At 29.6% G+C, this 24,152-nt stretch overlaps 2 protein-coding genes across 2 annotated transcripts in view; one reads left to right on the top strand and one right to left on the bottom strand.

Annotated features, from left to right (window-relative positions):
• Window positions 1–1,718: 1,718 nt before the first annotated feature.
• On the bottom strand, window positions 1,719–3,625 carry LOC135957743 (pH-sensitive chloride channel 2-like). Its single transcript, XM_065508537.1, has one exon. It carries the CDS (start codon window positions 3,439–3,441, stop codon window positions 1,762–1,764), a length of 1,680 nt encoding a protein of 559 aa, XP_065364609.1. The 5' UTR covers window positions 3,442–3,625; the 3' UTR covers window positions 1,719–1,761.
• Window positions 3,626–14,324: 10,699 nt separating this feature from the next.
• Window positions 14,325–24,152, top strand: part of Cngl (Cyclic nucleotide-gated ion channel-like) — a 110,865-nt gene continuing 101,037 nt past the window's right edge. The window contains exon 1 of the mRNA XM_065508473.1: window positions 14,325–14,749. Within this exon, the coding sequence (XP_065364545.1) occupies window positions 14,606–14,749 (144 nt within the window). The 5' untranslated portion in view covers window positions 14,325–14,605. The remainder of the gene's footprint in view (window positions 14,750–24,152) is intronic.

A 24,152-nucleotide genomic window follows, 5' to 3' on the forward strand; every position in this document is an offset into this window, starting at 1 on the left:
GTTTCGTGTTCGGTTTTAATCGAAACCTCGATTTTTCATTGCTCAAAACCGATCTATTTTTAGCAGAAAAATTCAAAATGTTGAACTGGAAAACTAAATAGTTATTAGATTATAAGTTATTTTGATAAAAAAAACAAGTGAGAGAGCTAAATTCGGCTGTGCCGAATCTTATATACCCTTCACCAAATTATACTTTACAATACAAATTTTAAATATTTTTAGGTAAACAAAATTATTTTTTTTTCAAAGTTGTTTTTTTCATTTTTTGGAAAAACATTTTTTTCGAATTGTTGTTTTAAATTTTTTTAAATTAATTTTTTTTTTTAATTTTAAAAATTTTTTTTGGTTTTTTAATTTTTTTTGTGAAAATGGCTGTTTTTTCCTCATATCTCAGCCATTTGTGGACCGATTTTGCTGATTTTAAACAGGAAACTTCTCGAAAGCATGTCTGACAGAACTATTGAAGATTTGGATCCCGAAGACATCTGGGGTATTCAGAAAATTGATTTCAATAGGCAGACGGACATGCATAACATTCTTCCAATGAAGAATGTTAGCAATTCATCATATCTCCCAACAATTAAACTGCAAAATGACTTTTGAATACCAGAAAATATCAAACTAATATCATTTGTGAAATAATTGTCATATAGTAAAATGTAATTAATTAAATGATCATCACCGAGTTTTTAACATATGAGCTAGATACGTATTTTATAGCATTTTTTATATGTATTATCAAATGATTCTCCTGTCTATTATATCATAATATTTAAGAAACAAACCGAACAACTAAGAGTGTTATATTCAGCTGTGCCGAATCTTGTGTACCCACTATCATCAATATATGACAATCAAATATATTTCTGATATCGGGGTTATATGGGGGTAGGGCCAATTATGGACCGATCCTCACAAAAGTTGGTAGAAAGATTTAGGTTCATATACAATTTGTTTATGTTCAGTTTTAATTATTATAAAACAATCATGAATGTTCAAGTCATTTTCTGAGGGGGACTAGGGCCAAATGTTGTCCGATTTTGACCATACTTTACAGTATAACTTCGGAGTACTTAGAATAAATTTGTGCAACATTTTATCACGATTGCCACATAATAAACATATTTATTAGAGTATTCCGGGTGGACATTTGTATGAGGCCTAGGTGAAATCATAGGCCGACATTGCCCATCTAAAATACCAAACAAGTATTTGTGGAAAATACCAGATAGCTCACTTAGTTTGGGCCTAATCGTGTTTTCAACAGACAGACGGACGGACATGGCTAGATTGTCTTAAGATCTTATGAGGACCCAAAATATATATACTAATGTGGGTCTGCGACAAATATTTTTAATTGATGTGTTACAAATGGAATTACAAAATCAATATACCGTCCATCTTTTTATATTGTGGATATAAAAACGGTTTTAAATGTTGTAAAACTGAAACTGAGGTATTGAATTTTGCCTGTTTCTTGGAAACTCTAGTTATTTATCAAATGAAATTTATTTCAAAGGCTTTTCCAATGAAATTTAGAGCAACATATACATAAATATACTTGGATTGATTGTGAAACAATTTTATGAAAAGAATTTGCAAAAGTGACATGGAGTTTGATTGTAAAAGTTATAGGAGCAGATCATTTGTTGTGCATATTATCTGTATTATGTATGTTCAGGGAATTTTTCGAAAATAAATTAATATTAATTAGCTGATTAGGCAAGATACATATGTAAATGTAAAGATACGGATTTATTTTTACAAACAATACACAAATGTCCAGAAGAATGCATTAAATATAATGAAGGCCAGAGGAAACACAAAGCGGGCTTTTCTATCTATCCATAGGGATACCTCGTGCGGAGTCATTGTCGACCACGTATTATTAGGCGGATACTTTTTCTCCTTTTCATTGTCGCATTCATCTATACTGATTGAAGGGGTTGTGATCGACTCGTTAGATTTAAATTTATTCGTAGTTTCCTCATCCACGGTTATGATGACTGGTGATTCTATCACGGAGAGATATCGTTCACATCCGTGTTTTTGAGACGAAAGATTATCACAGTTAACACTGTCCATCATTTTGTGCCTTTTCATGCGAGGCGTTAGAGTCGATTTTAAAATATATTTGCTTTTTACTTTTTTAACTTCAACGCTGTGCTTGCGACGCCAAATTGTATTGACGAAAGCAAACTCCACAAGGCTGCCAAATATGAAGCAAGTGCAGCCAAGAAACCAAACTTCCGAAATTTTTATGTAGCTAACTTTTGGCAAATTATTTTCCTGTGACGAGGCCAGAGTAATGAATGACAGCATGGTTGTGCAGCCAAGAGTAGTGCGTGCTGGTGTTTGATCAGCTTGCAGCCAAAATGATACCCATGATATGGCTACGATCATTATGGAAGGCAGAAAATAATCCATCACATAATAACCAACTTCCCGTGTCAAATGGACGGTAAATGAGAGTGAACTGTAGTTTCCGGCAAAGGCACCGTGGCGCAAATCATCTAAATCGGCATTAATGGTGGTCTCGTTCTTCCAAACATTCTGAAGGGCATATTCAGTCAAATGCATTTTGGGATCAAAAGCCACGGGCTCATTTTGTTCCCAATGTAGAACCAGTTCCGAGGAGTTATACATCCAGCTCTCAAGCACGGTGGGGCAAAACTGTTCATCAAAAGGAAACTTTTGCAATTTCATCCAACAATACAGCGTGGCCTGGACACGCGACGATATAATAACAGTCCCATTAGGACTTATAGCAGTAAGTATGTCCTTCTCGTTAGTACCTAGAACACTGGAATCATGTTCATTGGCCAGAAAAATGTGAGGTACCCAAATGAGACCACGCAATGACGACTCTCCCAATATTGATTGGGTTCTACTGGGTGCATATTTTGAAAATGCCAGCCGCGGATCATTATAACGCATCTGAATAAGACCATGCATCTTAAACTGCAAATCACTGGAATCCAAATTTTGAAGAACATATATATAGACACGTACATGCACATCCACGGGTGCCTCCGAGTTAGTAGTGCCATTTTCAACAATTTGAGGACGCTCTAAGCGATCATAACGACAGGGTGCCGTCAATCGGTTTATCAATTGAGTTTGAGTCAATCCGTCAGCATCATCCATCGAGGGACATGTGTCATCCGAAAATTGTGTAACATTTAAATCTGACAAAACACTGAATGTGCTGCCATTATTTACCGATACTGAATTTAATTTTCCCGACAGCGAGACATGCACATTATCATTAACATCCTTGTTGTTGTCAGTTCTCAATATAGCTGCAGTTGCGGCTGACACCACTGTTGCTGCTGCTGCTCCTGCTTCAGTATTACTGACACCATTTACCACCGACGTTAATGCAAACGATTCTCCGATGTAACTCACTGTCAAGCTCACAAACACAAAATAAATATTCATAATTTTGTTTTTGTATCTTTAGTTTCTTTCGTTTTGTTTTGCATTGACACCATCACCTCCAGAAGGTGTTATTTTAAAATGGCGACGTTTGTACTCGTATGACCGTAATGTTTGACAATTGTTTAAGTTCGTTGTACGCGGATCGCAAAGATTTTTCATACTGTTTATAATTTCGCCACTTGATTACTATAGTTGGAGAATTTGCCTGAATGAATGTTCTAGTTTTATTTACGAATACAAATTTTAGTCTTAATACATACATACATATGTATGTATCTATCAAACTCATATATACTAACATATTAAGAGCTTCAGGGAACTAGTACCGCATTGACGAATTAATTAGCCACTAACGATTACCACATGCATTTACTACAAAAGTCGTATTTAAATATATATAGTACCTGGCCAATCACCAACTTCTGCACTACATTTAACTAGGGCTTTCACTAGTAGTTATTCTCTTCACCATGAATGCTAAGGCGATTTTATAATTTCTGAGGCCCTATAATAAATACATATTACGGATTAAAAATAACGGCTTCGGTTAATCTATATACATATACTAGCTGATCCGGCAAACGTTGTTCTGCCATACAAATTATTTCTAGTGAATATTTTGGTTCTTAAATAAAAAATAGCGAATGTATTCTAAGTGAAGTTGGCATTATAGGTATTTTTGATGCCAAATGAAGAGAAATACAAACAAAATTTTTTGGCGAAAAATATTTTAAAAAATGGGTGGATATGATATATAATATTCTCGTACCTACCAAAAATATATACAAAATTTCATAAAAATAGCTAAATATTGATATTTGGATATTGCTCATACAAAATACTAAAATCTCGGCTAAAAAACGGCTGGGTGAGGGTCGGTTGATGAAAATTTGGGGTTATAGGTACTTTTTAATGCCAAATAAATAAAATGCGAAAAAAAAGCTTTTGGCCAAAAAATGGTAAAAATAAATTCTGGATAGGGTCACCCTAATGACCTAGCGGTATGAAATATACTTTACGACCTATTCTCATACCTACCAAATATACATACAAAATTTCATAAAAATCGGTTGAGCCGTTTCGGAGGAGTTCAAACACTAACATTGTGACACGAGATTTTTATATATTAGAAGATAAAAGAGTAACATTACTGACTGATTGATTCATCATCGCACAGCCCAAACGGCCAAGGGATTTTTGGAAATTCGAACGTTTAGGGGGTGAAAAAGGGTAAAAAATCAAAAAATATAAGTTTGGTACTTTTTGGAAATTCGAACCATTAAGGGATAAAAATTGTGTTTATTTTTGGTACTTTTTCATAAAATATATTTTTCTATAATTTGACATAGACATACGAATATTTTATCATGAGCTCCCACAACGATACATTTTATTTGAATAAAATTTTACACTGCAATGGGGATAAAATAGGAACCAAAAATCGGGAAAATACATTTTATTTGAAATTATTAAGCCAATTTTGAAAATTTTTTTAACATTGGTTCTTGATTCATACAAAAATTAACTAACAGGGTGTTATTTGTAACTCGAGTGCCAAGGCCTAATAAGGGTAAACAGTTTGGTACTTTTTTTAAAACATATTTTTTCTTGGGCACATTAACACAGATTTTAATCTTTTGAGACCTGTCTGTAGCATAAACAATTTTGGCAAAATGGATTATTTTTAAATTTCAAACTTGAGGGGTGTTCAAGGGTCAAAAGGGCAATTGGTACTTTTCTCCTAATGGTACTTTTTTAATATTTTAAAGTATTTCACTTATCGACATTAAAGTTAGCTGATATATATCTGCGTGAAGTTAGTGTTAGGAATAGGGGATAATATTTCGGTACCAAAATGTGAGAACTGAACTATAGGTTCTTTTTTATTCTTCTAATAGTACTTTTTGAATTATCTATAACAATGGACTTAGAAACATGAAATTAAGCATATATGGTCCTAATTGAGTGTGAATTTTAGGGGTAGACGTTTTGGTAGTTTTTCTTTAATCGAATGGTACTTTTTGCAATTTCTTCACCAATGAACCTAGAACATGAAATAATGCTTACATGGGCCCCAGTGGGTGGTAATCCACCCACTTTTCTATATTCTAATGGTACTTTTTGAATTTTCTATAATAATGGACCTAGAAATATGAAATTAAGCGTATATGGTCCTAAGTGAGTAAAAATTCAAGGGCATATTTCATGGTACTTTTTCTTTATTTTCATAGGTACTTTTTTGAATTTTCTAAAAAATTTTAAAAATTGAAAACCGTTTTTTTCCGTTTTGTGATAATTTATTAAATATTAAGTGTTTTAGAGACAAAATTAGTTGATAATATAGGAAATGCTATACAAATTTATAATTCAAACTCGACGGACCAAAAGTGATAATCAGTTGTACTATTTCTTCATTGCAATGGTACTTTTTGAATATTTTATAATAATAAACCTAAAAATTTAAAACTAGGCACACATGATTCTGAATGAATTCGAATTCACAAAAGGTGACTTTAGTGGTAACTTTCTATAGCATTTTCTATAATAATGGACCCAGAAATATGAAATTAGACATTTACAATTAGATTCACAAAGGGATACTTAATAGTACTATTTTCTTCTTCTAATTGGGGTGGCGAAGCGCTCCTGGTCAGCTAGTGTATTATATTTAAATAGAAACATACTAATTCATCAGAAATTCATATTATGAAATAAAAACTGTTGAAGAAATCTTGCTTCATTGAATTATGAATATTTTGTCTAGTACCTCTTCAATTATCTGATCTGTGTTTCAAAACATTAAAATGTGTCTTCAGAAAATTACATTTTCACAATTAATTAAATGCTAGTACAATTCGAAGAATATTATGGATGTTTTTTGTCTCGAAAATGTTATAGTCGTTTTATTGAACAGATCGAAATGTTTCAACTATTATCTCTATTTTGTAGTGGTCACTTTCTTATTACATTAAGGGCCATTATTACAACTTGGCGTTATAGTTAAAGTTACCTTTAAGGGTACCTTTTTCTATTGCTTAAAGTTACCTTTAACTATAACGGCAAGTTGTAATAATGGCCCTAAGGCTTATTTGTAGAAAATCTCGACCGTATACATATTGTATTGAAAGTGCGGTATGTAGGTTTGTAGGGTAACAAGAGGCACTTGTGACTAATGATAATTTAATATTAATAATGTATAAATATAAATTGTATTTTATAGTTATTCGTTGTGTTTAATTTAATATAATTTAATATGTATTGTTATCTGGTAGATAAATCAAAATGTTTAAATTTAAGCGTAGCAGCAGCAACAGGTAACCGATTTTTTAATTGTTATCAAGCTTTTGTCTTTTCATGAAATATCAATATTTACTTGTGTCTAAAATTGTGATAGAGCACCACTTTTGATCGTAGGTAAAAATAAGACAGACAGACATTCATAAACGTTTGTATGTACTATACGTACACATGTACAGTGATAAAGAAAAGAGCTGCACTTCTTTTTATTTAAAATATGAATAGTTTTAGAAACATTTTACAACAACTATGTTTTTTTGAACTTCTCTGGTCATATTTCAATTATACACCATTGTTATTTACTATCAGACTCCAAAATGAACGGAATTATTTATTTCTACATAACAAATTAACTAATTTATATCCCATCAGATCTAGAATAACTCATATATTTTAATAATATATGGCCGAATATATTCGAATAGACTCTTACTTTTTTTTTTTGGGCAGAGACATTAGGAAACTTTTGAAATAAATATAAACAAATTAAAAATATTTTGTATTTATTTATTGAGATTTAATAAAACGTATCACCCTAATTATGAAAGAAATTTTAAAGTTAATTTTTGTTAAAGTCGACTTTATTTTAAAATACAAATTTTGTTTTTATTTGAAAAAAGCTTTAAAACTTTTTCCAACATACACATTCAAATAATTGAAAATATTTGTCAATGAATGTAAATAAAAAAAAAGAAATTTCAAAAAATTAAAATAACAAAATGTACATAAAGTTCAAAACAAAACCCTTTTTTTAAATAATAAAAACATTTGAAATTTGTTTTATGGTACGATATTTAAAATAATAGTCAACTTTATGGACTTAAAATCGACTTTAAGGCTTTTGTAGTTAGGCTGTATATTTCCAATTCAAATTGCTACCAAAAATAGTAAAAGCGATGAGAATAAACTTTATTGCTAGACATAGACACCTTTAAAATACATGTTCTGAAATATAGTCTTTAATGTGTGCACTGATCACGGAACTTCAGTATTTGAAATGACTGGAACTAATGAACAGAAAGAAGCTTGGGCCATATATATGTATATAAATACACATATGTAGATCGGAAACTAGAAAAAAACTCAAACAAAAAAATTAATCAAATAATCACACATGCGTTGTTTTGTTTTTAATTTTTTCACTAATACATTTTATGAAGTAAAAACGTTTACAGCCTATCTACAAAAGCCTTAAAGTCGATTTTAAGCCCATAAAGTTCACTATTATTTTAAATTTCGTACCATAAAACAAATTTCAAATATAATTTAAAATGTTTTATTATTTAAAAAAAGCTTTTTTTTTAACTTTTATGTACATTTTCAGCCTAACTACAAAAGCCTTAAAGTCGATTTTAAGTCCATAAAATTGACTATTATTTTAAATTTCGTACCATAAAGCAAATTTCAAATATATGTATGTAATTTAATATTTTGTTTTATTATTTAAAAAAAAAAGCTTTTTGTTTTGAACTTTTATGTACATTTTGTTTTTTTAATTTTTTGAAATTTCTTATTTTTTATTAACATTCATTGAAAAATACCCTGCAGGGAATGCCAATAGTAAATTTGTAGTGATTTACTAGTGAAATTGTCAGTAGCACTACTACCATATGTACCCCAGCCAATGAAATCTTCTATTGACATTTAACATTAGCTTGTCATTGAAAATCCACCAGTAGACTGTATCACTATTGACTAGATAGTTACTTTCTATACCTATTGACTACACAGCACAATAAAAAAAAAACAAACTATTGACGCGATCGTCGACAGTGTCACCAAAAATGCACTAGAACTGATGTCTCTTGTATCTCTACTGACTCTTAAAGGAAAGTTTGTCGACATTTTAACTAGTGCAATTGTCTGTAGATAAATAGTATTGGCATAGAGACATATGGTCCTAGGCTGTCTACAGGGTATTTTCAATTGAATAGTGAAAAATTTCCAAATTTTAAAACACTGAATTACTATGATCATCAGCATGACCACTTTTCGCTGAGCAGTAACATAGAAATATATTTTGCTCGAATTTCATATTAGTTTATGTTATACTTTATGTAAAATACGGAAATCGTTCAAAAAGATAAAAGAATAGTAAACAAAATAATATTTCTAATTATTACAAGTGTTTATTGAAAAAGCGTTTACTTTCTTGAAAAACTTGTACAATTGTTTATAATTTGTAATCATTTTTGTTACTGAACAGACATAATATATTTAAGGTTTTCTTAAATTTGTTCATTAAGCATTGCCCCTTTAATAAAATTACAATCAGTTTAAATATTTAAAAAGTTCTAAGACTTTTTTTTAGATCTATGGATCTAAATCATAAGTAATTTTTATCACACCAATCATAAGTTTGTGAAGTATTGAGACTTAATTTCAGTTTTGTTTTTTTGTGCACTGCATTATTGTTCTTAGATTAGACGAGTATTTTTGAATGTCAAAAAGTATAAACTTACATTTTGAAATAGACATTTATAATTATGAAAATAAGTAGGAGCTTACAAAGCTGAACAACTTTTCCACCGAATATTATATTGTACATTGTTATAATTACACACTCGAAAATTTCTATTTTGTTAAGTAGTGTCTTAAGGGTATTGTTTTTCATTTAAACTATTAGAAAAGATTAGAAAAAGTCGTTTCATTTTCTAAAACTTGTTATCTAATCAAATATTTTTTTGGTCGAAATGCAAGTTTTACCTACAAATATTTTTACCAAGTAGTTTTTCACTGCACCTTTTTAAATTTAATAATATACATATATTATTTAAAATTAATTATAAATAATATACATATAAGAGGGATTTCATGTCAAGTGAACCAACTTTTAAAGATCGGTCAAGAGCTCTCTGAGTTAGAGGGGGTCAAAATTTGACATTTTGGCCAAACATTTGTTTTGGAAAAAAATCAAATATTTTATATCATGAGTTACAATTTACGTTTACGTTCTTGGCCCAACATCATTCCAAGATTTGCGAACTATAATTCTTTGCTTTCGACAAATGCTCATCAAATACGAACAATGTTTTCGATAATAATCTCCAATGCACGACGCATTTAATCAAGAGTTGCATTGCGAAAAACAATATGATTGCGATGCCTTGAGGGAATTAGTTCGAACAAATGTGCCATTGTTGAATCGACAACAAAAATATGCGTACGATGGATTTTTTAAGCTCTCGGTAGAACTGGAAAAACTTTTTTGATCACGTTAATTTTGGCAACGATACGCTCGCAGAATAATATTGGACTGCAGCTACGTTGTTGGAAGGCGGTCGAACTGCTCATTCAGCACTCAAGTTGCCATTGAATATGCAACATTTCCAAGAACATTCCGATGGCTAAAGTTTTGTAGCAGAGCAGCATATTTTTTTAATTTTGAATTGCATTGTTTTGCTTATAAAATAAAGATGTTAATTAAAACTGGAAGAAAGCCAATAATATTATTCCAAAAATTTTAGTTTTACTCTTTGTGAAAAAGCAAAATACTAAAATAATTCCACTTTCGATCGGATAGAATTCTGTGACTGCCGTGAACATTCACGAGTTTCTGGAATATTTTGAATAATGAACTTGTTATTGGTCTATTTGGGTTTAATCTTTTTTCTTGTATGAATCTTCTGCATTTGTTCTGGAGCTTTAGAGAAATCATGTTAAAAAAATTCACATAAAACTAAGGAAAATAATTCCCGGGAATTCTCGCACAATTTCCCGGGATTTCGGAATTGAAAATTTTGCGAAATACCCGGGATTTTTCGTCCCTGGAATTCCCGTGAAAAACTCAAATTTTTACACATTTCAAACAGCTTCTCACAAATCGAACATAAAGATTTTTTCCTTTTTACTGGAGAATGCTATTGAAATAAAGTGTAATACAACTGTAGTTCAATTGGTTGACTATAATTCAAGGCTTAGATTACACTTGCTTTCAACTTCAATTCCAGTAAAAATGCTTATTGGGATGGTGTAAAAATTCCAAATAGTTTATTAACTAAACAAATAAGTGCCTGATTTTGATCTCATATATTCATAAGACTTTTATGTACCTTATTTTATTCATACATATCGTCACCTTAAATGCAAACGGACGTAACTACATTTTTATTTTTTTTTTTACAGGAGAAGCAACAAACGTTATAAAATCAATAATAATTTTTTCTTGGCAATTTTTTAAGTTGGAATTTCTTTAATAAAGTTATCAATTTTGATTTGCGTGAGCATGTAGTTTGATAAAAAGAACCACAATCAATTAAAAACTCGATTTTAAATTATTGTGTAGTTATGTCCGTTTGCAGTTAAGGTGATGATATAATGTATGTTAATGTTAAGTTTTGTTTTTTTATACCCTTCACCTTCGTGAGAAGGGTATATACAAGTTTGTCATTCCGTTTGTAATTTCTACATTTTTCATTTCCTATAGGGTTGGAAATGAGTCGATTAAGCCATGTCCGTCTGTCTGTCTGTTGAAATCAATTTTCTGAAGACCCCAGATATCTTCGGGATCCAAATCTTCAATAATTCTGTCAGACATGCTTTCGAGAAGTTTGCTATTTAAAATCAGAAAAATCGGTCCATAAATAACGGAGATATGAGCAAAAAACCGGGACAACCTCGATTTTTGGCCTATTTTGATCTATATCTGGATTACTAAGTCATTAATATAGACAATATGGATATCTAATGATAGATATTTCAAAGTCCATTGCAACGATGTAGATAATGCTATAGTAAGTTGGACCTACAATGGGTCAAAATTGGGAAAAATATTTTTTAACCCGAAACTCAAAAAAAAAACTTTTTTAAAAAAAATTAAAAAAAAATTTTGAAAAACAATTAAAAAAAAAAATAAAATTTTGTTTACCTAAAAATATTTAAACAAATTTATTTTAAAGTATAATTTGGTGAAGGGCATATAAGATTCGCACAGCCGAATACAGCTCTCTTATTTGTTTTTTTGTGCAATTGAATTTTTATGTACGATTTTTGATGTTTTAATAAACTAAAAAAATGGTACCGCGAAGGTCCAAAAAGTACAATTTTTTTTGGAGGGTGGTACAAAATTTAAAACCTCATTTAACATCCCTGGTGTGAACAGAATCTGTAAGTTAAAAATTGAGTACAAATATCAAATTAATGAAAATATTCTTGTAAGTTTCAATGCTTTTAAAATCGTTTAAATTGTCATAACCAGGGAAAACGGAAATATACAAAAAAAGTGTTTTATGCGCATCAAATAAAAAGTTATTGTTAAAATTGACATCCAATATTTTTTAGGAATTGTCGAACTGTTTAGAAATTTTCAGATGATTAGTTTGTTTTTTAACATAACTGGATTCATAGGGTAGAACTAGAGGCACAACTGAGAGTAAAATCAAAAAACAATATTCGACTGTATCGAACCGTATTATTTACCCATCACATAAGTATATGGGGGTTTTCATCTCAAGTGAGAAAACTTTTGAAACCGATGTCTTCCGATTTGCACCAAGGTTGTTGAGCAATCGTAAGAAACGTAGTTTTCTTAACCATTTATAAGGAGCAATTTAAAAACAAAATATATTTTTTGTAATACTTAGTTAAAAAATCGGCTATTCACTACTCATAAACAATTTCTAATTACAGTATTCGTTCCATAAATTATGAAGTTATGAACATTTTCCTGAGGTAACATTCATTATTTTTTCACATATAACACGCTTTTTATGTACATACATATTTATTTCATGTAATTTTTCTTTCTAATCGTACTCAAGTTTTTTTTTTTTATTTTTAATTTGGTTATTTTGAATGTTTGTATTAAATATTGTAGCATGTTTGGTTGAATACACTACAGTTGAGTTTTTGATGTATTTTTTATATGAGATAATCATAATAACATACACTATCTATTTGTTAATACACTGAACAAAATGTATTCACACATGAAGATACAACCCTTTACGACACGGGCCATAACTCACCTTTGAATTGTTCCTTTTACTGTAAAAACACATTCTGAAACACGAACTTCAGAAGTAGATTAGATTGCGCTTTTCTATTGTATACATATGTATTTCATTCGAATGAATAAAATTATTAATTTTATAATAAAACATTATTTGATCAATAATTGTCGAATAATCTATTAAATTTATTTTTCAGCTATTTGACGTTTTCTTTCCATAAATTTGACTTGATTGAAAATAACAAATGCTATAGCGACGTAGTGTATAAAATTATATAAATATATTGTTGTTAATTAAAATATAATTCCTTTCGGTTAACCGGTTTTTAAAAATTCGGTTTATTCTAATTTCTAATATATTTCTGACATATTTTGTTTTTGTGCGATTTACTTTAGTATTTTGCGTACGAGTGCAAGAAATGTGATCGAAAAGTTCACTGAAATCCGCAAATTTTGAAATTGCTTGGGACCGAAAAGGATATAGAAAAACAAAAATACCTAGAATAGCAGCTTTTATTGTTAATGGTTTCTAATTTTACATATTTTCATTCCGTTCCAATTTTTTAATTAATCGCCACTGCGTTGATTGCGAATTTCAATACAAAATCACATCAAATTTATAAAGTTTTTAAAAGAAATAAAAATTTGTTCATTAAATTCTTATTTAGAAAAACCGATGAAGAAAACGGTCGAGTGAATTTATAACAAGTTTTATATTTTCCAAAGTATTTTTGTTTATTTATTTTATGTTTTACGATTCCTTTACAATTAATGGCATAAATATTATTTACTGGTTATATATTGGAGAAAATAAAAACCATTTTATGTATACAGTGAACAATTCTAGGTGGAGTTACGGTTAAAATTCGCCAAATTATTATTATTATTTTTTTTTTTTGGAGCAATATTTGTATACATACATAATGTACATATTCATCAAAATAATTTTGTATGTAAAAGGTTGTTGCAATAATAGAGGTTTTAAATTAAGGCATTTGATGGCAATTGTCCATTCTCCATTGATGTGGCTAGGAGCAGTACTGATATTTACTGATATTAATTACAAATAATTGCAAATAGGAAATTCAAAAGTTAGTTTCGATGGTGTAGGTATTAAAATGGTAGGCTCTAAAATTAATTAAAAGACTCAAATTAAATATAAGAAGTTGTTAAACAAATGATGCAACTATGTACTTGATGGCGGTTTTATAAATTTTGTACCCTTCTTTGCACACACATTTTGTAGTCTTTACACTGCCCAAAACAAATGTGCACAAATATGTTTGCTATTGAATAAAAACATTAACGGATATTTTCATAAGAAATTTCGTTCAGTGTATACAAAATTCAAAGCAAATGTATTGTTGTGTGCATTTGGTTAACAATGTTTTAAGGGCTTATTCATAATCCATTTCAAAATTTCTAAATGTAGTGCAGGTTTGTAGAACGAATTTTATATGGAAATGTTGTTTTATAAAATTAAAAATTGATTATGAATAAGGGGGTAAAAAACATGCTATAAATTAAAATATTCCTTTTTTTAAATATTAACGTTTTTAATTTTTACATTTTTTGGAACAGCATAAAAACGTCGAGGCCTTAATAATTGATAAAAAAATCAATGTACCAGCTCTGTTTACATTTAGTTACAAGGAATATACTACTATATGGATAAAATTCGTAAACATTTTCAAAAATACTTTAAGCAACCAAACGAACACAAACAACTTATTCATTTTCCACTGGAATACACAATAAGCACCTCATTGAGCGAATGAAAACTACTTGCAGCATTTTGTTTACTGTCGTCATTGCACCACAAAATGGTCAACAGAGGGTAATCGATGTGGTCCGAAGAGCTGAACTGCATCATTGGCAGCAAAAGTGCAAGTTGTTGGATTTTATGTTTATACCACAATGAAACTAAGTGTGAGTGCGTATCGCGCACATGCATCAGCACACAAAAAGATACTCTCGAGCGGATATCACTCTCAACTTAATTACGGCAGCACAGGAGCGGCTGCCACAGCTTCCTCAAGCTCATCAGCAGGATTATATGCGGTTAGTATAGTATTACATAAATATTATTATTTAGTTTAACCACACATGTATCGCACACTTAAAGCAAGAACCTCACAACTCTAAATGTTAAAAACGTTTTTCTAACTAAACACTTTGATAATTTAATTTCTTTGCTAATACATACAAATATTTAAGTGACCTTATTTATGTTTGTACATTAAAATGAATCTTAGTGGTTTTCATTTCATATTCTAGTTTATTAAATATTAGCAAAAACCAGATGTGCTTCGCTACCCGTACCGTAATGATTGACAATATATTTAGTCTATCTAAAATTAATTTCTAATGTAATAAAAACAAGTAAGAAAGTATGGTCGGTCAAGCCCGACCATATAATACCCTACACCAAGCAAATGAGTAAAAATATTTTTCTTTTAAAATATCAATAATTCATATTCGTGAGTGATTTTCGGAAGTGGGCCTTATATGGGAGCTATGACCAATTATGGACCGATCACCATGAAATTAGGTCGTGTGATTTATGTCTATATTAAAGTTAACTATGTTGAATTTTGTGTGTATACCAACATTTTTAAGCGATTTATGCACATTAAAGTGATTTTCGGAAGCGGGTCTACATATATGGGAGCTATGACTAATTATGGACCGATCGTAACAAAATTTGGTGACATGAATTTTGTATATATAAAACTTATTTGGAGCGAAATTTGTGTAGATACATAGATAAATTAAACATTTATGACCGATAAAGTCCAATTTCGAGGGGACATTTGTATGGGGGCTAGGTGAAATAATGGAGCGATATCGGCCAGTTTCAATAGGCTTGGTCCTTGGGTCGAAAAAGTAATATGTACCAAATTTTATCGAAATATCTTCAAAATTGCGACCAGTACTCTGCGCACAATGTTTAATAGACTCAGAAAGTGATTGTAAGTCGATCGGTATACTTTAAGGTGGGTATTAGACTAATATTTTTGGGCGTTACAAACATCTGCACAAACGCATAATACCCTCCCCACTATGGTGGTGTAGGGTATAAATACATTTGGAATATTCACACGGTCTGCAATTTGTCATATTGTCCTAATATATTATAATGTGAATACCCCAATTATTTATTTCTTATTTCCTAACCTTAATATGAATTGTAATAAAATAGAAAAGTTTAGAACAACAAATATTTGTATTTAATGTTTAGTATACACGATTTTTTATTAATTATTTGTTGTTCTAATGCCATAGGATATACAATATTTTTGGGTGTTTCCATCTGGTGCATAGACCTATAAGACTAGGGATGCCAGATTCAGATTCGCAAAAAGCTGGACATTGGGCTTTAAAAAGCTGGACAAATAAAAAACTGGACATTATAAAAATGACTGAAGTTATTTCAAAAAACCGTTTTCAGTGATGTTCGTTAACATAACGAACAGTAACTCAGTCAGTTTTTTCCGGTTTTAATTTTTTAATGGGTTTAGAAAAAATTTATTACACTTAATTCAAGTTCCATGTCTTATTATTAGCTTCCAAAAAAAATCTTAAAAAATAAAAGTTGAGAAAATGTAAATTTTTTTACATTTTCTGAAATTTATGCGCCTCGAAAAATATTTTTTTGATATGTCTTAGTGGACATATCTTTCCTCATGCCAAAAATGATCGAAAAATCGATGGCACAATATCTATTGCTAAATCGAAAGAATTAAAAGTAATAAATTAAATACTAAAAACTCTGCCACTTTATTTCGTTTTTGAGCTTTGTCAAATTCCAAACCTTTAGAGATTTGTAAACAATTTTGAAAATCTGTACAAGATTTCAGCTCTAACCAGGTCCAATGACATTCGGAATCTTTCTTTAGTATATAGATTGTTTAAAATAGGAAAAACTCTTTCACAAAAAGCGTTGCTTACTGGTATTGAAAATACGAATCATACAATTTTTCTAAAATTCTCGAATTCATTATTTTCACCTTTGGTAAATAAAATAGAACCATATCATTTGACAAATCTCTTGGCATTTGTTTATAAGCTTCACGAAGGACCAGTAATCGATACATAGTTTATCGTTATCTATTTCTTCATATATTTCAAGCTTTTTGTAAATCTTCCCAAGAAAATAGGACATAGGAGTCATCACCAAAGTCGTAACGATTTTATAACTAAATAGCTAACTGCTGTTAAAAAGTCTTCTAATTCCGTCTTAAAAGTATTTTGTTCATTAATCCAAATGTTTTTTCAAAATGCTGTTAACTTTGGTGCCAAAAAATATGTTATATATTCTACATTTGATTATATTCATAAGTACGGTCATTATATCGTGCAACTCTAAAACTGTACAAGAGTCATTCTCAAGAGTTGTAAATTCCTGCATTATGTTTTGCATAAAATATAAAAATGCTTCAGATAATCCTTCACGTTTACGTTCTTCTTCATTGGCATCATTATGAGAAATTCCATATGACATGTATTCCCATAAAACTTTTTGGCATTTATTTTGTTCCTTTCTTAAAAAAATACATACACGTTTTTGCATATGTTATTACTGTGTACTAACTAATTAGTAGTAAGTAAATTTTCATTTATGGATATTATTGTCCAAAAATTCTATTTAGCTGGACAAATTAAATTTTAGCTTGAAACTGGACAGGCATCAAAAAAGCTGGGCAATCCAGCCAAGTCCAGTCCGGCTGGCAACCCTATATAAGACTGTGGGGTTTTCCAATCGCGAATATGCAACTGAAATGTGTCCATCTGAAAAACATAGATTTTCTAGATTTAGTCCACAAACTTGCAAAGACCTTGAGATTTATCAAAGCAAATAGGAAACTGCAATCGCTTAAAATAAAATGGCATTTCCGAAGTTGTTATCTTAATACGTGCAGCAATACATCTGTCCCTTTATACTGTAACTAATAATATATTGCTAAATTTACAAATAACAAAAATAACGATAATATTTAATTTTCCATTGGAATGATTCTGTAATGTTTTCAAAATATTTATGCGCAGAATAAAGTTAAGAGAAGATCTGTTAAGAAACAGATCTATGGGAGGTACCACGCGCACTTGAAATTTCAAAAGTAGCCTATAGTTCCTTCCAGACATACGGAAATATACTGTCAAAATTTCAAACAAATCGGTTCAGCCGTCTATAGAGCTCGAACTAATAATAATAAACATACATACAAACACACATTCACATTTATATATATAGATACATATATTAAAAACATTCCAATCGAATCGTTTTTAATTGTTCATACACCCGAAATACCCCATTCCATGGAGTCTCAATTTATAGTAATTATAAGAAAACTAATTATTTAAAATATCTTTTCTAATTTAAAAGTTAAAAATAAAAAGTAGTTTTTGGCAGTTTTTCTGCCAAAAATTGTTATATCTTCGCCCATTTTATCGACAAACAAAATTGTCAAATGTGGGACGATACCAATCTACATGAGATCCCAGAGCGTCCAATCCATCTTGAAAAAGTCACTGTTTGGCGTGGATTGGAAACAATCTATTGCCAACACCATATTTTTGCACATATATTGCGAAATAATTATTCAAATTTTTTTTAAGGATATAATGTTCGAAATTAACCCTCAAATTTAAGTTTTTTTCTTTTAAAATAGTGTTTCAAATTTAGCAAAACGATAATTGATAGTGTTAATAATGTTAAAAAGATAAATTAATCAGAAAAATCTAGAAAAAAATACAAATAGTCATACAAATCAGAAATTACTAAAATAAATTTCGTAAATACGCGTTCCCTATCCCTTGAACATAATTATGAAATAAAAATTACGCGTGGAGACGATTTAAAATCTAAACTGCTGATATATGTATAAAGGTCTTTCGATACAAATTTTCAAGCACTACAATGATTCTCGATAATAGAGGATGATGAGTTTACTTACAATATTTTTCAGAATGGATTACAAGTAATGAAACTATAAAAAATTATTCGGGCTCTAATGTATTATAATTCCGTATATTTTAAGAACTTTTGGCTGAATCTTACTAATGTTTCATTAAAAATTTACTGGTGAATTTTCCAAATGTTAAATTCAATTTGATTTACATATAAATCATTATCTTCTTTCCATAAATTTAACACAAATAGTGAATTTGGTTCTATTAATTTAATGTTTAACCATTCCAGACTACAAAAAACGACAATTTATAAAGCTACGAAGTATTTTATGTTTTCTACATAACTATACAAATTTGTTATTGAAACTTTTTTATTGAACTAGTTTGTTCATGAACTACCCAAATCTACTAAATATGTATGTAAATGCAAAACACCTCCAAACTTCAAGTAGTATGTGTAACATCTAAACATTTGGCTTAAATATTGGAAAAATGCCAGATACCACACCAATGTGTACTAGAGATGAGCGATATTTCCATACCTGTGATTTAATCACTGTGATTATTTCATTATTACCGAAGAATCGGTATTTTTGGTCCTTATACAATTCTAAATTGAACTTACTATATCCATCCGTCAGTCTGTTGTTGGCACGTTGAAAATTCCAAGAAACCATGATTTTCCCCAGTCCCCATACAAATTTCTTCCCGGAATATGGCTCTATGGTACATATGAGGAGGAGCATAACAAAAGGTACTTTTTCGAATTTTTTTACTAATCGATTTTTTGGTATTTTTATAATATTTGGTTTGAAATCTTCTAGAAAAAATCAATTTCCCAAAATTTTTAAATTTTCAAAAAAGTACATTTTGTTCTGCGGATCCTCATATAGAATACTATGGAAAATGGTAGCAAATAAGTTATATTTAAAAAGATAAATCACCCAAAATGTTGTTGAATGCAATGCTGATGTTTTAACAGATGTTTTAGCAAAATTAATTTTTCTCAATGTAATAAAGACAATGAAGAAAAAACTTTCCAATTTCCATATAAAAACCTTCTTCATGCTAAACATATATTATTATGTTTATATTTAAGGATGTTTGCAGGATTATGCAATGAATTTAGTGAAAAAGAGGTTTTACAATATTTAAGATTCTTGAAAATTTAGGCAAAAAGTTGTGCTCATTAACGTTTTCAACTAAACGAAGAGCATGATAAAATGAAGTATTAAAAAATAGTCACTCCATTCCAATTTTAGAAAATGTAGACAAAAAGTGGTTCGTTTATATTCTGTTTCTAATTAAACAATCGGCTATAATAATTCCAAATATATGTAACATTAGGGTGGCCCTTAATAAACGAAAGTTTGGTGAACATTGGTAAAAAAATCAACCTGAAAAAATGTTAGGTAAATCGGTTGGGGTTAAGACGTGCCGCAAGCCCTCTGAAGTTTTAAGATGCATTTACAAGGGGAAAAATGCTTTTTTTCAGTTTTTGTAAAAATTTTTCCAATTAAAAACTTACTTTTGCAATTTAATTTAAAAGAATAGAAATGTGTACGTAATTGTCGTTCTAATGAGACAAAAAAAACAGAAATTGGTCAAAAAATGTTAAAGTTATTAAAAATTCGCCAGGCCATTAACGTGTCTCAGGCAACTAGAACAAGAAATGTAGAAACAAAATTAACATATTTTGATAAATATTAAGGGCCACCCTAATGTAACTAACATACATTTTTAAACATGAAATTTTTTAAGCTTTCAGAAAAATATAAAAGTTTTTAATTTTATTTAATTCATATGAAACGAATCCATAAGGATATTGTAGGACTCTTGCCAGATTCAAGAGGTTATAAATATATTTTAACATGTATCGATAGAATAACGAGATGTCCAGAAGCTCATCCATTACAAAATATTACATCTGATGTAATTGTTAGAACTTTTATTCATAATTATATAACTCGTTTTGGCATTCCATTGAAAATTACAGCAGGTCGTGGGTCACAATTTACATCTAGTTTATTTTCGAATTTGGTAGATATACTTTGATGAAAAATATTCACATATCTTCCTATCATCCGCAATATAATGGAATCATTGAAAGATTCTATCGTCAACTCAAAAAATCTCTTACATCATCAAGTCATACTTTACATTGGTCTGAAGAACTTCCTGTTATACTTTTAGATTTACCTAATCAAATAAAAGAAAATCTTAAGTGTTGTTCTGCTGAATGAAGAATACCATCTCAATATTCAGAAAATACTACTGAGTTCTTATTTTCTCTATTCGTCGCAGTCGCAGTTACATTCCTCCTTCTTTAATGAGCTGTTCATACGTTTTTGTAAAAGTCAATTGAAAAATTCGATTGCAATATCATTTTGAAGGTCCATATAAAGTCATAAGTAACAAGTAAGAAAGTCTGGTCTGTCAAGCCTGATCATATAATACCCTACACCGAGTAAATGAGCAAACACATTTTTCATTATGGACCGATCGGCATGAATTTAGGTCGTGTGATTTATGTTTATATTAAACATATTTATACCCTACACCACCATAGTGGGGAGGGTATAATGCGTTTATACAGATGTTTGTAACGCCCAAAAATATTAGTCTAACACCCACCTTAAAGTATACCGATCGGCTCAGAATCACTCTCTTAAATTAAACGATGTCCGTCCGTCCGTCCGTCTGGCTAGTTGGCTGTCCATGTAATCCTTGTGCGCAAAGTACAGGTCGCAATTTTGAAGATATTTCAATAAAATTTGGTAATTATAATTGTTTCGGCCCAAGGACTAAGCCTATTGAAATCGGTCCATTATTTCACCTAGCCCCCATACAAATGTCCACCCGAAATTGGAATTCATCAATCATATATGTTTAATTTATATAGTTTTCTACACAAGTTTTGCTCCGAATAAGTTTTATATATACATACATAATTCATGTCACCAAATTTTAATATTATCGGTCTATAATTAGTCATAGCTCCCATATGAACCCGCTTCCGAAAATCATTTTAACGTTTATAAATCTCCTACAAATTTTGGTATACACATAAAATTCCACATAAATTATTTTCATATAGACATACATAAATCACATCATGACCTAATTTCATGGTGATCGGTCCCATATAAGGCCCACTTCCGAAAATCACTCACGAATATAAATTAATCAAATTTTGAATTCCAACATTTGGATTCCAACATTTTTAAAATATTTATGCTAGATAAAGTGATTTTCGGAAGTGGGCATTATAAGAGAGCTATGACTAATTATGGACCGATCATCATAAACTTAGCTAACATGACTTTTTATATATATAACACTTATTTGGAGAGAAATTTGTGTAGATATGTACACAATATTCATACATTTATAAATGAAACATTTATTATAATGCACATAGGTCTAATAATACACAATTTATGGCCTAAACTCAAATCTTGCGATGACATTTTTGGTACTGCAATGTTGAAGTAAACACTTGAAATATACTTATTTGGACTTCTGTTTTTTGAAAAACCTACTACACGTTGGACAGCGATGAAACAAAAATAAAATATTTTTCGTAAATTAAAAAAATATATATATATTCCTATCATGTTTAGTTAAATAAAGAAAATAATAAAATATTTCTTATTTAGATTATAGTTGATGATATATATTTTATATGTCAAAAGTTAAATCCTAAAAAAAATTTGCTGATGTGCAGAATATATGAGATATATTTTATTCATTATTATTATTTTTTTTATTTTTATACAGACAAAATGTTTGCAAGTGTTGAACAAATTATCAAACAGCGAACTTTGACCAATATGTTAGGAATTATTTGCAATCAATTTATTTTGCCATAACTTGCCCGTTTCTTTAAAAATAGCAATTTCTGAAGATTATTTTTGCTTCAAAAATTTATTTTTTTTTTAAAAATTTATTTATATGCATTAAAACTTCGACTTTAATTAAGAATAAAACAAAATGTTTAAAAGTGTTGAAAAAAATATAAAAACACGAAATTAGGCAAACATGTTGCGAAATTTTTGCAATCAAATTATTTTATCATAACTTGCCCGTTTTGTTATTACTCGTATCTGATTTAATTGTGTCCATACGAAATTTGCATTAGTATTGATATTCTAAATCTAAATTTGTTGACTACAAACCTATTTATACTTTGCTTACATATTTTAGTTGTCTTTATAGTCATAATATTTATAGCTTTGTTTTTGACATCCAAATATTGTATAATTCCATTGACAATAATGAAATAAACATTTAAAAAGCGTGAAAAATTATATTTTTTGTTTTGATCCATCTCACCAACAATAATTTAGAGACAAGGTATTATAAAATAACGTAAACTTTCATTTTAGTGGAGAACATCGAGTAGGGACCACCCTAATATATACACTTTGTTGTATCTTTAGCAAGGATTCCGTTCTTGTTTCAACGCAAGTGAATCCACTAAGTACAGCAATTAAATCCATTTTCAATGCCAAGCTAAATTCTCTCATCTTGTGTCTCAATATTTTTCAACGATTTAAGTATTTTAACTGCACTAGATATTTAGTATTTAGAGGTTTTTGAAATGCTTATTTATAGTACTAGAGATAAAGAATGCTAAAATGCTACATATTTGAATGTGGATTTTTGGTAATAAAAAGACATAATACTTAGAAAAAAATCAAATCACCGAAATTATTCCCACATACATTGATAAGTAAAATAACAATTAAAAATGTTATTGTATATGTAATAGACTTGTACCACTTGTGAGAACGTCAAAATAATGGGCCCTATTCCAATTAGTAAAATTAGTTCATGTATGTTTAAACGTTTCGGAAAATCAGAAAATATTTAGAGATATTTGAAGATTTGAATATTTATGATTTACATTTTGTTAGGTTTTTACTTTTTAAAAATGATGGTTTATTTACCTTAAATAAACCGTATTCTTTTAATTGCAAATAAAAGCAATCAGTAGTTTAAAATTTGTAACAACTCTTTATTTATTTAAATTTACGCAGCAATTTAAGTAGTCACTCTTTTTTAATACTTACACACACTTTAAATTTTAAAGTTTAAAAACATAGGCCCATAATCATAGTCAAAAATAAAGTACATTTTAAGAGAATTAAACTCGACTTTACTTAAGAGTGGACTTTAGGTCTATCATAGACAAGTTAAAGTATACTTCTGACGTTGAAGTCGACTTTAAATATAAAACTAGCTGAAGCTGTTATTAACTCGTTTAACAACAACATCAGCTGTTCTTCGCCGAGTAAAAAAGTTCGTCACAAAGTAAAAAATGTTTAAGTTACAAGATATTGGTAGAGATTTTGCAATTATTGAACAGTTATCAATAAAATTAGTACCAAAATATCGTAATTATGATATTAATCTTATCTTTTCCACTTTTCAACAACAAACAACTTTCTTTCTTTAGATGTCCCGGTTACTTTTATTGTTTACGTTTTTTTGATTTTTTTTTAATTTTGTATGTCTGCTGTTCAGCGTTTCCACTTGTCTGTTT

This window comes from Calliphora vicina, chromosome 4, assembly GCF_958450345.1.
Source record: "Calliphora vicina chromosome 4, idCalVici1.1, whole genome shotgun sequence".
NCBI classification, from domain to species: domain Eukaryota; kingdom Metazoa; phylum Arthropoda; class Insecta; order Diptera; family Calliphoridae; genus Calliphora; species Calliphora vicina.